At 45.9% G+C, this 14,500-nt stretch overlaps 1 protein-coding gene across 4 annotated transcripts in view; it reads left to right on the top strand.

Annotated features, from left to right (window-relative positions):
• The window catches only part of CHST10 (carbohydrate sulfotransferase 10), a 29,232-nt gene extending 14,949 nt beyond the window's left edge, over window positions 1-14,283 (top strand). For 3 of the 4 annotated variants that reach the window (XM_040454031.1, XM_040454032.1, XM_040454033.1), the window contains 4 exons: window positions 2,180-2,271; window positions 7,978-8,212; window positions 10,364-10,469; window positions 12,166-14,283. In XM_040454031.1, coding sequence (XP_040309965.1) covers window positions 2,180-2,271; window positions 7,978-8,212; window positions 10,364-10,469; window positions 12,166-12,703 — 971 coding nt within the window. In that variant the 3' untranslated portion in view covers window positions 12,704-14,283. Of the gene's footprint in view, window positions 1-2,179; window positions 2,272-2,541; window positions 2,671-7,977; window positions 8,213-10,363; window positions 10,470-12,165 lie in introns of those variants that run through there. The other variant, XM_040454036.1, reaches the window with a different exon arrangement.
• Window positions 14,284-14,500: the final 217 nt, after the last annotated feature.

The raw sequence follows: 14,500 nt of genomic DNA, 5'->3' as shown, positions 1-14,500 counted from the left end.
GCTATTAATGACCCAAGAGGAGTAGGTTTTGATTATTTTTTAAAAGTGAAATAAATGTCCCTTTGTTGATGCTGTGTTATGCTGATTTTGGTACTTTTTTGGTATCTACTTTTTCTCTCTAATTATGTTTTTAGGCTTTGCAAAATTTTTTTTAATGTTTACTTAGAGAGAAAGAACATGCTTGCATGAACAGGGGAGAGGCAGAGAGAGGAATAGAGAGAATCCCAAGCAGGCTCCACACTCAGTGCAGAACCTGACTTGGAGGCTTGATCTCATGACCACGAGATCACGACCTGGGCTGTTACCAAGGGTTGGACACTTAATTGACTGAGCCACCCAGTGCCCCTAGACTTTGCAAAATTTTGGAAGCAAATGTTTCTTTGATTGTAAAGATCTGAAAATTATCTTCAAATTCTACTCAAAGGTTTCCCCCAAATCAGTTTTTTTTGTAAATTATTACTCTGGACTAGCATTTTGTAAGATTCGTCTGGTCTAATCTCACTTTCCATGAATTTTTAAACTAATGTGTAAATACTGACTTGACTGCTAACTTGGTTTTTTTCTAATTACCCTTTAATTTTGAGATCACTGTAGAGTCATATGCAGTTGTAAGAATGCAGAGTTCTGTGTACCCTTTACTCAGTTTACCCCAGTGGTGACATTCCAGAACTACAGTGCAGAGTTACAGTCACAATGTTGACAGTGATACAGTCAAGATGCATAACATCGCCATCACCACAAGGATGCCTGGGTTGCCATTTTATAGCTACACCTCCCTCCCTCTCCCTGTCTCCCATCCCTGGCCACCACCCCCCTTGAAAACCACTAATCTATTCTCCATAATTTAAGAATGTTATGTACAGTATGTGACCTTTTGGTTTTAGCTTTTTTTTATTCAACATAATTTTCTGGAGATTCATCCAACTTTAATTGGGTGTATCAATACTTTGTTCCTTTTTATTGATGAGTTATATTCCATGGTATGGATGCACCACCGTTTGTTATCCATATACCTGTTGAAGGACATCTGGGTTTTTTTTTTCCATTTTGGGGCTTTACAAATGAAGTTTCTATAAACATTTGTATATAGGTTTTTGTGTGGATATAAATCTTCATTTCTCTGGGATAAATGCCCACGAATGCGATTGCTAGGTCACATGGTAGTTAAATGCCTAGGTTTTTTGTTTTTCTTTCTCTCTCTCTCTCTCTCTCTCTCTTTTTTTTTTTTTGTTTTGTTTTGTTTTGTTTTTTGTTTTAGGGGTAGGGAGGGGCAAAGGGAGAGAGAGAGTATTAAGCAGGCTCCATGCCCAGTGCGGAGTCTGACTTGGGGCTTGATCCCACAACCATGAAATCGTGACCTGAGCCGAAATTAAGAGTTGGATGCTCAACCAACTGAGTTACCCAAGCACCGTGCTTAGTTTCTAAAGAAACTGCCAAACTATTTTCTAGAGTTCCTATGCCATTTTACATTCCCACCAGCCATATAAATTAGTCAGTGTCTCTGTGGCCTCATTATCATTTGGAGTTTTCACTATTTTTTATGTTAGCCATTTTGATAGGTCTGTAGTGGTATCTCATCGTGGTTTTCATTTGTATTTGCCTGCTGGCTAATGACCTTGAGTAGCTCTTCATGTGTTTATTTGCCATTTGTAGATCCTCTTCAGTAAAATGCCAGTTCATGTCTTACCCATTTTCTAATTGGATTTTTTTTTTGTCTGCAGAGTTTTGAGAATTCTTTACATATTCCAGATACTAGTCCATCATCAGATATTTGATCTGCAAATATCTGCCCCCAGTATGTAGCTTGTCTTTCCATCCCCTTCATAGGGGTTTTGCAGAGCAAAAGTTTTTTTGGTGAGAGTCAGTTTATCAGGTTTTCCAAAGATTTTCTCCTATGTTTTCTTCAAAGTTTTATTACATTTAATTGCTGATGCATTTTGCATTCATTCTCGAGTAAAGTGTGAGGTTCAGGGAAAGGTTCATTTTTTTGGTCTATAGATGTCCAGTTGCCGGAGCATCGTTTGTTGAAAGGCCTCTCCTCCACCGAACTGATTTTGTACCTGTGTCCAATGTCAGTTGGCATATTTGTGGGGGCCTCTTTGTGGGGCCTCTGTTCTGTCTCGCTGATGTGTGTGTCTGTTCCTCCATAAGAATATGCTTTAACCTCTCTGTCTTCTAGCATACAGTGCGAAACAGGAATTTCTGTTGCTGACAGCCGTGCCAGATGTGGGGAAGTTACCCGGAGAGAAGCACTTTCCTGAGGAACTGAAGGTGGGCACAGCAAGGCAGAGGGCAATGAGGAGCAGAGCTGCTTCTCTCCAGTTTCACTGTGGTGTCTTCTTTCCACCCGCTGTGGCCCCATTGGGTCCCCCTGTCACATGGGAACTAGCTTCCCCTCTGTGCTCATGTCAGCTGGTTTCCTCTAACCATCACTTTCTGCTTCATAGTTGTGACTTCTGTTACTTCTGCACCTTTCTGCTCATCTTTTTTAGCTTCTCTTTGGAGGTGGCATGGTCACATCTATTTTTATGTTCCTCACAGTGCTTTGTACATCATGGATCCTCTGTAAATGTTGATTGTGTTGAATTCCTGACCAGCTGAGAAGGAGCCTTGGCAGGGGAATGGAGGATGTTGGGCAAGGTCAGGAGAAAACCAAGACAATGGGAAAAGGTCTCTGACCCAGAATCCTGGAACTTTAAAGTTAGGAGGGGGTATTGGACCAAGGAGCAGCTAATCTCCCCTCCAAGCACTATGGATAAGAGAACCGAGTTTAGGGAAAAGGCTAATCATCCCGAATCATCTGGGCATTAGTGGCAGAGCCCAAGGCTGCCGACTTCTACTCAGCACTCTTCTTGCTTGACATTCTGACTCCCAAGTCTTTCTCCTCAAGCTCCTTTTACACAAAACTTCCTAATCGTTCCCCAGCCAAGATGAGGAGCATACTCTTGAGATCCCCTCTTACTTCCTAACACCCATTCCGTGGTTTGGTTTGCAGTTATGCCAAAAGAAATGAAATGGGTAGACCGAGCTAGAAGACATTTATCAGCCCAGAATTTAACCATAGAGAAGGAGACAGTTCCTGTCCTTGATTTGCACAAGAAGGACAACAGATTAGAACCTGACAAAGTCTAGAAAGTGTGCACTTGGTTAGAGTGAAGTACTTTTGGAGTTTACATGTTGTAGGACACTGATTGATTCATCCAGTCTACAGAACTCCCTGAAGCAGACCTGGAATATTGCTTTTAGGTTGAGGCATTTCCAGGGCAAGGGAAGAGAGTGGATGGACCACAGAGACAGGAAACCAGAGAAACCTGAAGGAAATAGGAGAGTGGCCTTAATAGAAGGGGGTAAGGAAATAAATGTTTAGTTACTGGCCTCAGTAATGACACAGAGGTGGGGTAAGAGTTTCACAAGAGAAATGCAGTGCTCTGAGACCAGGGTGCTGGTAGGATGCTGTGACTTGAAAAGAACAAAAGTGACCATCCTGGGGGGTGGCACTCTTAGGGGACAGAGGAACACACTTCCTGCAAAGGCTGTTGGTCTGCAGGACTAATTGTGGTTGGAAATACTGCACCAGAACATGCCTTGCAATTCACAGAAGACTTTACTGAGTTTTAATCTTACCCGTCCTCAAAAACAGCCCTCTCAGCCGTAAGTATTTTTATTCTCATTTTGCATTTGGAAAGTGTGAGGCTCAAGGAACAGAGCCAGTGTATCAGGGACAGCAGGTAGTGGGCGGGGACTTTCAGCTACATGTCCCCTGTCCCCTGCACTTTCTCGCATCAAGGGGTGTGAGGGAGTGGGGAACAGTGGTCAGACTCAGTGCTCTGAGACCAAGAGTTATTATGTTAAACTCAGCAATGTCTTCCCAAGACAGGTGACTTCTAAAGGTGATCAGGTTGTGTAGCTCACCTTTAAAAGTTTATTTTGCACAGTTGTCGAGTGAATATTTTGTATACCTGAAACTAATACAATGTTGTATGTTGGTTATACTTCCAATTTTTAAAAACTGCAAAAGAACGTTTATTTTGTGCTAAATATAGCTGAATATTTGAATGGAAAATAATGTCAGTCATTAAAATTGGTTTAGTATAGTTGCAAAGGAAGAAAACAGAAAACCATGCCAGTCCATAAGCACCATTGAATGAGCAGTTGTCTTCCTTTATATTTAATGCTTAAGCTTGAAGAAAAGCAAATTTGAAAAGGAGGAAGATTTTCTGCAGTTTCTTGAGAACTTGTTTGGAGGTGCTGCCCTGCGATGCATTGGTCTTGAGTGTCATCCGTGATCCAGGTTAGATCTGAGATTTAAAGCAATTAGAATAGAGTGAGGAGAGGAGACAGAGACTGTGTCGATAAGTAAGCAAGAGTTGGGGTCAGGGAGGGAATGAGGTTAAATTAGACTCCATTTATGAAAGCACGAAGGCAAAGGCCAGGGTGGTGGGCTCGTGCCCGTGCTCCCTAGGGAGGAAGACAGGTCCCTGGAAGGATCAGAGCTGGGTAAGTCTGCAGGTGCCCGCTCTCACTTCTAGAATGTCTTGACCTCAAGAAGTAGCCATTAGGAATTCCCAAGACACTCTTCCCTTCACCAGGGAAACCCAGGAAATTCAGTCAAACCTTTGAGAAGGGATATCAGGGAGTTTGGTTATGGCAGATCCATGAGGGAAAGCAGAGAACTGGTGTGGTGGGGTGGAGTCCTCTGTTACAGTCTTTCCAGTGTGTTCTCTTGTGTTTTGGAAGGCTATATCTCTCTCCCCCATTTTATACCTGACTTAGTCCCAGGGGAGGACTCGTTGTTACAGCAGCCTCATAAATGATTGCTTTGGAAACCTAGTGCATTTTAACAGATAAAAGGCCATTTTGGTCCATTCAATAAAGTTAATTTAGGGGACCATCTGATTTGAATTCTTGGAAGAAGTTCTGTGTAACTTAAAAGGAATGAATAGACAATAAACAGCAACAGAAACATTTCAAAATGCTGAGGAAAAGAGCCACAGTGGAGGTGGCCAAAGGAGTGGGGTTGGCAGAAACAGACTCTTTATTCAGAACTGCCTTTCAGAATGCTTCTTGGGAAGTCAGGAGATCTCTGTGGGCAGACATTCTACCGTGATGTGAACAGGGAGGGGGTAATAAGTCACTGAGGACAGGGTGTCACTGAACTGCTGGCATATTCCCTCTGCCTGCTCTGTCTTCCTCATCTCCTACCCCCCAACACACACTCAGGGCGTGTATACCCTCATGTACACGGACAGTGCCATATATTCTTACTCAGCTGAGGCTTTCCCCGTGTCTCCACAGAACACTGAAACCAGCCAAACACAGAGTAAAGACTCGATAAATACTTGTCAAACAGTTGACTCTCCTGAGTGACGGAGCAGTAGAATTTTGAATCGAGTGTTAACAAAAGCCATTTTCTGTTATAGATATTCTGTTAGGTTCTAAAGCGGTCCCCAAAAGTGTATGTCATAATTTGGAACTTGAGCTTTTTCATCTTTTTTGTTTTTTTAAGTCCACTTGCTCTTAAGAAGGAAAGTCAAATGAACCCATTTTGCGTCTGCTTTCCTTGCCAACCATACTGACTCATATCTGATTTGTTGGGCAGTGGAAAGGCCCTGTGGCCAATTCAGGAAGTGTCTAGAAATAGTGGTTGTCATTCTGTAGAAAAGGGGAGGAAGGAAAGAAGAAAAGGGTTCATAGCTGGTAAGAAAGGGACAGGCCAGCCCTGGAAAGAAATTCAGGGGGATCTGGCAGAGTTGTGGCTTTTAGTTAGTGAAGATCATGCTGAAGAAAGACAAAAATGTGCTATGTTTGCAGAGTTACCTTTGGATACATAAAGTAACCCAGATGTGGTAGAAACCCAACCACAGAGGACTTGGACCAGTTTTCTAGAACCTCTTAGAAGTCTTTATAGGTGCTCCCTCCACCAGGCAATAGTTTTAATTCATCTTTTTTATGAAGAAATAAGTTATGTTCATTTTGTATTTTAAGGAAATAGCATTAAAAGGAAAAAACATCAGCTACGGTCCATCACAATCCATGGCTCTCTTCATCACTATCAGAAGTTTTATTATGTTTCCTTTTTAAAAAACATTCATTGAGGTATAACACCTGTATGGTGTAAAACTACATTTCCTGAATGACAAGCACATGGTTATGTGTCTTAACCTGTGTTGAAGGAGAGGGGGCGGGCTCTGCACCCTAGTGGTGTGAGTAGTGTGGGAAGTGTAGCAGCTGTGAGCAAATGATGGAGCACACATCAGCACTAGTTTCTGCTCGAAGGAGTCCTCCCACCTGGTGGGAAGATCCATGTGAGCTGTGGGGCGAAGTCTGATCCCAAAACCCCTGCCCACCTCCTAACCTAGGCCTCCTAACCTAAAATGACCTTCTCCCTCTGTTGTACATGGGCCTAATCCCTGCCCCCGTGTCCTGAGGAAAAAAAGACATTTTCTGAACAGGATTACAGATGGCTCCCTGCCTTCCAGGCAAATCAGCCGCGAGACCCACGCTGACCTATCCTGGCAAAATTTGTAACGTGCTGGAACATGACAGAAAAAAAATCCTACAGGCACCCAGGTATTAAAAATGGGTTGCCTGCAAAGTGTGGCAGTCAGGTGGGCTGCACGTGCACCTCCCTGCAGCCGTCAGTGCCAGCCTGAGGTGTCGTAAGGACGGTTTTCACCCTCAAGTCACACTCTGTATATGTGAAGGCTACAGAGGAACTGTCCTAGCTACACACAGACTGGGAATGATACTGTTTCTGAGAGGAGAAACTACTGAGAGACCTACTCCAGATAACTCGGAGGTGAACAAAACAAACGCTTCTGAATCCAGACGGCATACATAAAAAAAAAAAAAAAAGAGTCTCTTAAGGGGCGCCTGGGTGGCGCAGTCGGTTAAGCGTCCGACTTCAGCCAGGTCACGATCTCGCGGTCCGTGAGTTCGAGCCCCGCGTCGGGCTCTGGGCTGATGGCTCAGAGCCTGGAGCCTGTTTCCGATTCTGTGTCTCCCTCTCTCTCTCTGCCCCTCCCCCGTTCATGCTCTGTCTCTCTCTGTCCCAAAAATAAATAAAAAACATTGAAAAAAAATTAAAAAAAAAAAAAAAACAGCAGCCACAGCGTCCTGGTGCAGCTTGCACCCCAACCTCAGAGGCCCAGCCGGAGGCCGTGCCCGCAGCGGTTCCCGTGGTCCTGGGCTGGTCGTGGGCTGCCAGCGCGCCCACTTCCGCTTGCTCCCAGGCCCGCTTTCCCGGCAGCCGGGGAGGGGGGGGGGGGGGGGCATCTCTGGACCCATGCTCACGCGGATGTATTCACCGGGTGGGAGGACGTGCCCCGACACCTGCCCGCAGTGGCCACGCTTCGGGTACAGCTGACACCGCTACCGCGCAGAACTCGTCCCCTTTGTTTAAACCACGGTACAGGGAAGCTTAACCGCGTGCTTGTCACGGAGGAGGTGGAGTAATGGCTTTTGCATTTTTAAAACACAATGAGTTAATTTAGTTAATTTAATCATGAATTTTAAACTTTTACCAGTATACCAGAGGGTCTTCAAAACAGCCAGCACGTGTGTTGATGACTGGTCCTTAGGTACAGTTCACATCCGTACACTCAGAATTGAGTGGAAGGAAGTGATAGGGAGCAGGAAGGGGGCAGAAACTGGCCTTCACTAAGATCCCTGAATGCAAAGTACCCTGCGTGTCCAAGAAGCTATGGGCCACAATGCCTGCCATCAGCTAAGTGTCGGCAGCTCACCCACTGCTGCCTCCTAAGTCTGTCCAAGCTGAGGAGGAAGAAGCATCTTCATGTCTCTGCTGAGCTTTGGTCTGGCACATCCACGTAGCCTGAATCCCGTGAAAGTGAATGGTACCTACAGAGCTCTGCTCTTCCTATGAGGTCAGGGGGCAGGGCCTCCCCGGTGGCTTCTATTTTCTATTAACAAGGCCCTTGTCTTTTGCCTTGTCTTTTGCCTCCTTGTTACTTGCAGCCAACCGGGAAAGTGCTTTCAGACAGCCGGCTTGTTCAACCCCTGGTCTATATGGAGCGCCTGGAACTCATCAGAAATGTCTGCAGGGATGAAACCCTGAAGAATCTCTCACACACTGCGGTATCCAAGTTTGTCCTGGACCGGATATTTGTCTGTGACAAGCACAAGATTCTTTTCTGCCAGACTCCTAAAGTGGGCAACACCCAGTGGAAGAAGGTGCTGATCGTGTTAAACGGTGCGTGCAGCGCCTGGTGGATGTGTGTGGTCAGTGGACAGCAGGGTTTGCCTGGGGAGGGGCACTGTGGCCTGGGCAGGGGAGACGGAGGAGGACTGCAGGAAGGAGCTAAGGGAAGGGACAGTTGTCCTGGAGGGGCTGGTAACCTTGTAGTCAGTTCTCTGTTGTTTTCCCTGTTGAAGTTGTACTTTAAAAGTTGGTGGTTTAAAAGTTTTAGATACCGAGGTTTTCAAAGGGCCCTGCCTATGGCCAGAATCTCCTCACTTTCCACAGCGGAATCCCTGTCTCAGGCAGCCTGCCTACCCCCAGGTTGACCCCTTTTCTTCTCTTCAGATATGTTGCCTTGCTTCTCAGCTGTTGCTAGTTCTGTCCTGGTAAGTCGAGGCTCCACACTCACTGCCCTCTCAGCTGTCCCTCTATAGTGGGAGGGCCTGCACCCATGCCTGGGAAGGCTGCCCCCTTCACCCACAGATGAGGTGTTCTGTGCCGCTTGGGTAGAAAGCAAGCATCTCCATTTTACACTGAGCTTCCATAGTCAGAGGATTCAATTGACTTGCTTCAGGAAATCGGATCTTTATTTGGAAACAAATCAGATCATTGAAAAATGACCTCATACATTACAGGTTTTGATTACTCACTACTCTCTTCAGATATCATGTTTGCTTAAACTCCAATTACCTTGAGTAGGTCCAAGATAAATATGGGCTCTGTTAAATTCAGCTTCAAAAGGAAATCATTCCAGGACCAGGAATCAGCCCTCAGAGCACTGTGGGAGGTGGCCCTGGGGTCTCTGTCCTCTAGCCCACATCTCCTGCTGTCCTCAGAGTTGTTGGTCATTTGGCCTTTTCATGGTTGTTTGGGGGAGAAAAGGGAGACACTTGCTTCATTTTATAGTGTTTGATTAATGTGCTTCTTGAGTCGACAGAATGTTTGAGTTTTGACATCAAAGATTGAGGTTACAAATCAAATTTAAAACAATAATTACACAAACGTCTCACAAATCTGCCAGCACAGTGCAAAGCATCAGACTCTAAAGAAGTAAACACCAATTTACAAGGGCAGGATAAAAATGGGGGCAGGTTTGCCAGGCCATAAGATAGAGGATGGTTCCAGTGGCTGTCTTCAGTGGTCCCTGGAGACACCTGCATGGGGACAAGTACTTGAGCAGGTCTCGGCACACATCCTCAGAGCTGGTTCTTTCATTGTCCCCTCAAGAGCAGACGTTCATCTTGCTCATTTTATGGTCATCCAAAGCACTTTGTGCAGAGTTCTGGACTGGCACTTACATATCTGGAGAAGGTATAAGTCAAACAGACAAGGCAGTGGCCACTGCCTAGATGGCCCGACAGATCCTTCCCTGCTGGACTCCAACACAAGAGGATTAACACAAATAAGGATGGAAGGTTTGCAGAGGCCTGGCTGGAACCTTCATGGATAATGACATTTTGTTTCCATTTGGCTAAATAGAGAAAAGAATGAAAAACCTACTCAGTCCACCAGGCTGAGGACGGAGTGTACCCAAGGTTCCTGCTCTGCCTTCTTAAACCCTCTTTGTCCTCCTTGTCCCTTGCTTCAGATATATCACACCGCTCCCACAACAGTGGCCAGGTTTTCCTAGCACCAGTCAGCTTTGCCACTTGCCAGTCTGGGACATGGTGAGGTTGCCTAGGAACCACCTTAGGCCTGGGGATGTGGGACTGGGAGAGCCAAGCCCATTGGGAGTAATGGGCTCCCCCCCGCCCCGCCCCCGACAGGGCCTCAGGCACCAGTATGTTTCACAGTGCCACTCCTCTGGCTTTCCCCCCCAGTTTCAGAGTAGAATGAGTATTGCTTGTTTTAGGAATTCTGTATGCATACAGGGATCTTTTTTAAATGTCAGATTTAACCTAATTTAGGTGTGCTGCCAGGAGTAGGTATTGGCAGTGTCCCTCCCCTTATCCCCCCCACCCCCAACTCATCTATTGGCTTATGGATTACCAGAAGCTTTTCTTCACTCTCTCCTCTTGGCACAGCAGTTGGAATTCAAAGACGTAAACTGAGATTTAGGGGATGGACTTGTGGGGAACATGGGGCCCAAGTTAAGAAACCAAGCATCCTCCTTTACAGGTAGCACTGAGGTGGCCAACCTGTACTCCCTTGTTTCCTTACCAGGGGCCTTTCCTTCCATTGAGGAGATCCCTGAAAATGTGGTTCATGACCACGAGAAGAATGGCCTCCCTCGTCTCTCTTCCTTCAGTGATGCAGAAATTCAGAAGCGGTAGGAGAGGTTCCTAAGGGGAGGGGGATTTTTGTAAAATCCAAGGCCCAGTTCCCTCCTTACCATGTGTATCAAACTGCTCTGAGGATTACTGGGGGCTTTTGGTTTACTTGGGTGAGAGGCCACTGAGCATATGCTCAGGGTTCAGTGCATTTAAAGTCACAAACCTTTATGAGAATTTCACAATGTTTTCTCCACTCTTACCTTCCTGCGGTCCATTAAAACAAAGGTTACACAATTTTCTTAGTAGAAATGAGTAGTTGTCTTTGTTCTGCTTCAGTCCTGTTAAATTTTATGGATTCCTTACTTAATAGAACCTATATGTCACAGGAAAGGGATTTGCATTACAGGGATTCCCACCTAGTTTTTCATTTTCTTCCAAAGGTATTACACCTGCTTCTGTCGTAGCTGCCCTAAGGAGAGGGGTGGGGGATGGACCTGACATAGGCAGAGAGAGACAGACCTCACTGACCACAGCAAGGATGGAGACTGGGCATTTTAAAAATCACTTAGCTAGTGAATTGAAAATTTCTTTTTAGGGGCACCTGGGTGGCTCCGTCAGTTAAATGTCCAACTTCAGCTCAGGTCATGATCTCATGGTTCGGGAGTTCGAGCCTGGAGCCTACTTTGGATGCTGTGTCTCCCTCCCTCTCTCTCTCTCTCTCTCTCTCTCTCTCCCCCACTTGTGCTTGCTCTCTCAAAAGTAAATAAACATTAAAAAAAAATTTTTTTTTAAATTTCTTTTCATTAGCCAAGAAATGACCCCATAAAACAAAGCTTAAAAGGAATCAGAATGCGTAAGCAGCAAATAAATGTCAGGGCACCAAATGAACTCTGACCTCCCTTACTTTTCAGCCACTTGATTTTCATTGCTTCTGGCATTGTTTGGTCTTCCCAGTTTGCACAAAACCTGTAGAATGCAGGTGTTAAATGCCAGATCAGAGAGCCTCCTGGGTGAGGGTGTCTTGCTATCCACCTAAGCACTGATCTCATGGGAGCTTTTGTGAGAAAAGAGGAGTTCAAGTGTGCAGAGCACTGAGCACAGTTTCCGGCATGGAGTAAGCACCGTAATTACATCAGTGGCCGATGCTGTCATTGTTCCATCAGCACCATTACAGGCCCATCATGCTGCCACCACTGCACCACCCCCGTCACTATTGGCAGCTCCCCTGGGCCGCCTTCCTGCCAGCTGGAGCCTGCAGCTGTGTTCCCCACTTCTCTTACCTGTCCCCTGCTCTGGCTGTCCTTCCCCTGGCAGTTGTGAATTGACTCTATACAGATGGACCCTAAAGTAACTTTCTCTGGCCTCTGCTATTCCTATCTCACTCAGGGTTCCTGGCCTTGTCAGTTCTCTGCCCAACAAGACTTAAATGTCCTTGAAGTTTTGGAATATTCAAATATCTATTCAGATAAATAGATGTCTTCACAGTGACCTTCTCAGGTGAGGAGTCCTGTGGCCTGGGACAGTTATGGTTTCTGAGCCCCCACTTCCTCACTGTAAGATGGGTCAGTAGCAAGATCTGCTTCCAAAGGTGGCTGAGTGGATTCAGAAATGCATGTCACTTGCTCCTCACAGGAGTGCGTTCTAGACATGGTGGCAGCGGCTGCAGCAGGGACCCTCCCCTTTCCCACCTCGCCCTGGTTACCATCAACAGCATTGGCCTAACTGCTTGTTTATCTTCATTTCCTTCCTTAGCTTGAAAACATACTTCAAGTTTTTTATCGTAAGAGATCCCTTCGAAAGGCTGATTTCTGCATTTAAGGATAAGTTTGTTCACAATCCCCGCTTTGAGCCTTGGTACAGGCATGAGATTGCCCCTGGCATCATTAGGAAATATAGGAGGAACCGGACAGAGACCAGGGGCATCCAGTTTGAAGATTTTGTACGTTACCTGGGTGATCCAAACCACAGATGGCTGGACCTTCAGTTTGGGGACCACATCATTCACTGGGTGACGTACGTTGAACTGTGTGCACCCTGTGAGATAAAGTACAGTGTGATCGGTCACCACGAGACCCTGGAGGATGATGCCCCATACATCTTAAAAGAAGCCGGCATAGACCACCTGGTATCTTACCCCACCATCCCTCCGGGCATTACCGTGTATAACAGAACCAAGGTGGAGCGTTACTTTCTGGGCATCAGCAAACGAGACATCCGGCGCCTGTATGCACGTTTTGAAGGGGACTTTAAGCTCTTTGGGTATCAGAAACCAGACTTTTTGCTAAACTAATGTGTAGAACTGTGAATTCACATCTTTGTTAGACCAGAGGCTAACCAGGTGGGAGATGTGGGCACAGAAATGACACGTCCTCCATTCCATTCCTACTGGAGACACCGCAGTCCCCCATGGACCTGTGCATGCCTCGGCCGATGAAGCTGGACCCTGACCGTTATGACTTAGTTTGGACATAAGGTGCACTGAGGGCCCTGGCAGCTTCCCCCTCGGTCCTCTCCCCTGTCAATGCCATAAGGCCTTCGCTCTCCTCAGAAGGGGAAAGGGACTAAACATTTGTAGTCTGACAGTCTGGGAAGAAAAATTACATGGTGTAGGAGTCATTTCCATTTCCTTCAGTTGTGGAAGAAGTAGATACACAGCTCCCTGAAGGGTGGGGTCCCGCCTGTCACTGGAGGGTTGCAAGACTAGCACTTTTAGGAGAGAGGGAGAAGCTAATGGTCCACAAAAGTCACATGGGGCTGATACAGGATCAAATCTGAGTAATAAAATTACACCTCTGGCTTTCGTCCTAGTGCTGCTATAATCACAGGCAAACCATTTTTCCATGACTCTCTTGTTCCTGTGAAATTCAGAGGTGACCCAAAGGTACTTTTCAGCAGTTCATCTTTCCAAGATCTGTGCCTATGTCTTCTAGTCCATATTTCTGAACTGCCTGCCAAACACTTGTCTCACTCAGCCCAAGAGATACAACTTTGGAAAGTGAGGGGACTATACATTCTTTCCATCTGAGAAAGGGAACATCTCTGGGGGCCTTATAGGGCACATAGCATGGGGGAAGGGAGAGCTGCTTAGGTTTTGGCACTCCAGCTGCTGTGGATTTGAGCATGTCCATCCTCTTTGTCCCATCCCGATGGACAACACCCATCTCTAGGGCCCCCCTCCGGGACCAGAGGCAAGTGTGGGAAACTTGCCAGCACTGCAGAATCAGTGCAGTTTACACATTGCTATTTCCTTTCATCTCTGCAAAATGCTCACCACTGGACCCATTTCTGATAATGCCATCATCCTGAACTGTAAGTTGGATACTCAAGTTCACCAGCAATAAAATCCTGGGCCAAGGCAGCCTCCAGTAACGCATCTTCCAGGCACGGAGGAGCAAGCCACAGCTACTATTTCAGATGTCAACTGACAATGAGGGCTCTTGAGATTCAGGATAGTTTCCCTGTGAAAAGTCCTAAGTGCCCGACTCTGCACAGTGCCCATGAACCCTGCTTTTCTTCCAGGCAGCCTCAACCTTCCCTCTCTCAAAATGGCTTCTTGAGTTTGTAAATGTGAAAGTAAAAGAAAATAAAAAATATGTGCCAAATCTAACGTGCTGCGGTTCCAGGGGAGGTGCTCCATGGCCACACATGGTCCTTGAGACCTGGTGACAGTGATAGGCAGCTCAGGCCTGCTTAGATGGCTGCTAGGGACAGGACTGCGGAAGGGAAGCATGGCTAAAGTGTGACCATTGGCAACATTGATGACAGGCAGTGTGGTAGCCTTTCATCCTCAACTGAAACACAAAGGGTGTAACAGGAGTTATTTTTCTGTAAAGTTTTAGCAAAGTCTTGTTAAAGTCATTTGATACCTAATGAGCTGATTACCTCTTTTCTATTTGAAACGTTACAGTGTGAATAGTAATGTATGTGAATTTAAGGCCTTAAAGTTAGTCCTAATGTAAAAAGATAACGTTTTCTTTCTTAAACAAAAGGTTGGACACCTGGGTGCCATCCCCCACTTCTGGCATTTAGATTTAGGTCATTTTTCTCTAGCATTTGGTTCATTTTCCTAACATATTTTGCCAAACAG

The sequence above is a fragment of the Herpailurus yagouaroundi genome, unplaced genomic scaffold (assembly GCF_014898765.1).
Source record: "Herpailurus yagouaroundi ecotype Mexico unplaced genomic scaffold, PumYag 210, whole genome shotgun sequence".
NCBI lineage: Eukaryota > Metazoa > Chordata > Mammalia > Carnivora > Felidae > Herpailurus > Herpailurus yagouaroundi.
The sequence above is the reverse complement of the archived record's forward strand: the minus strand, read 5'-3'. Positions and strand labels throughout refer to the sequence as shown.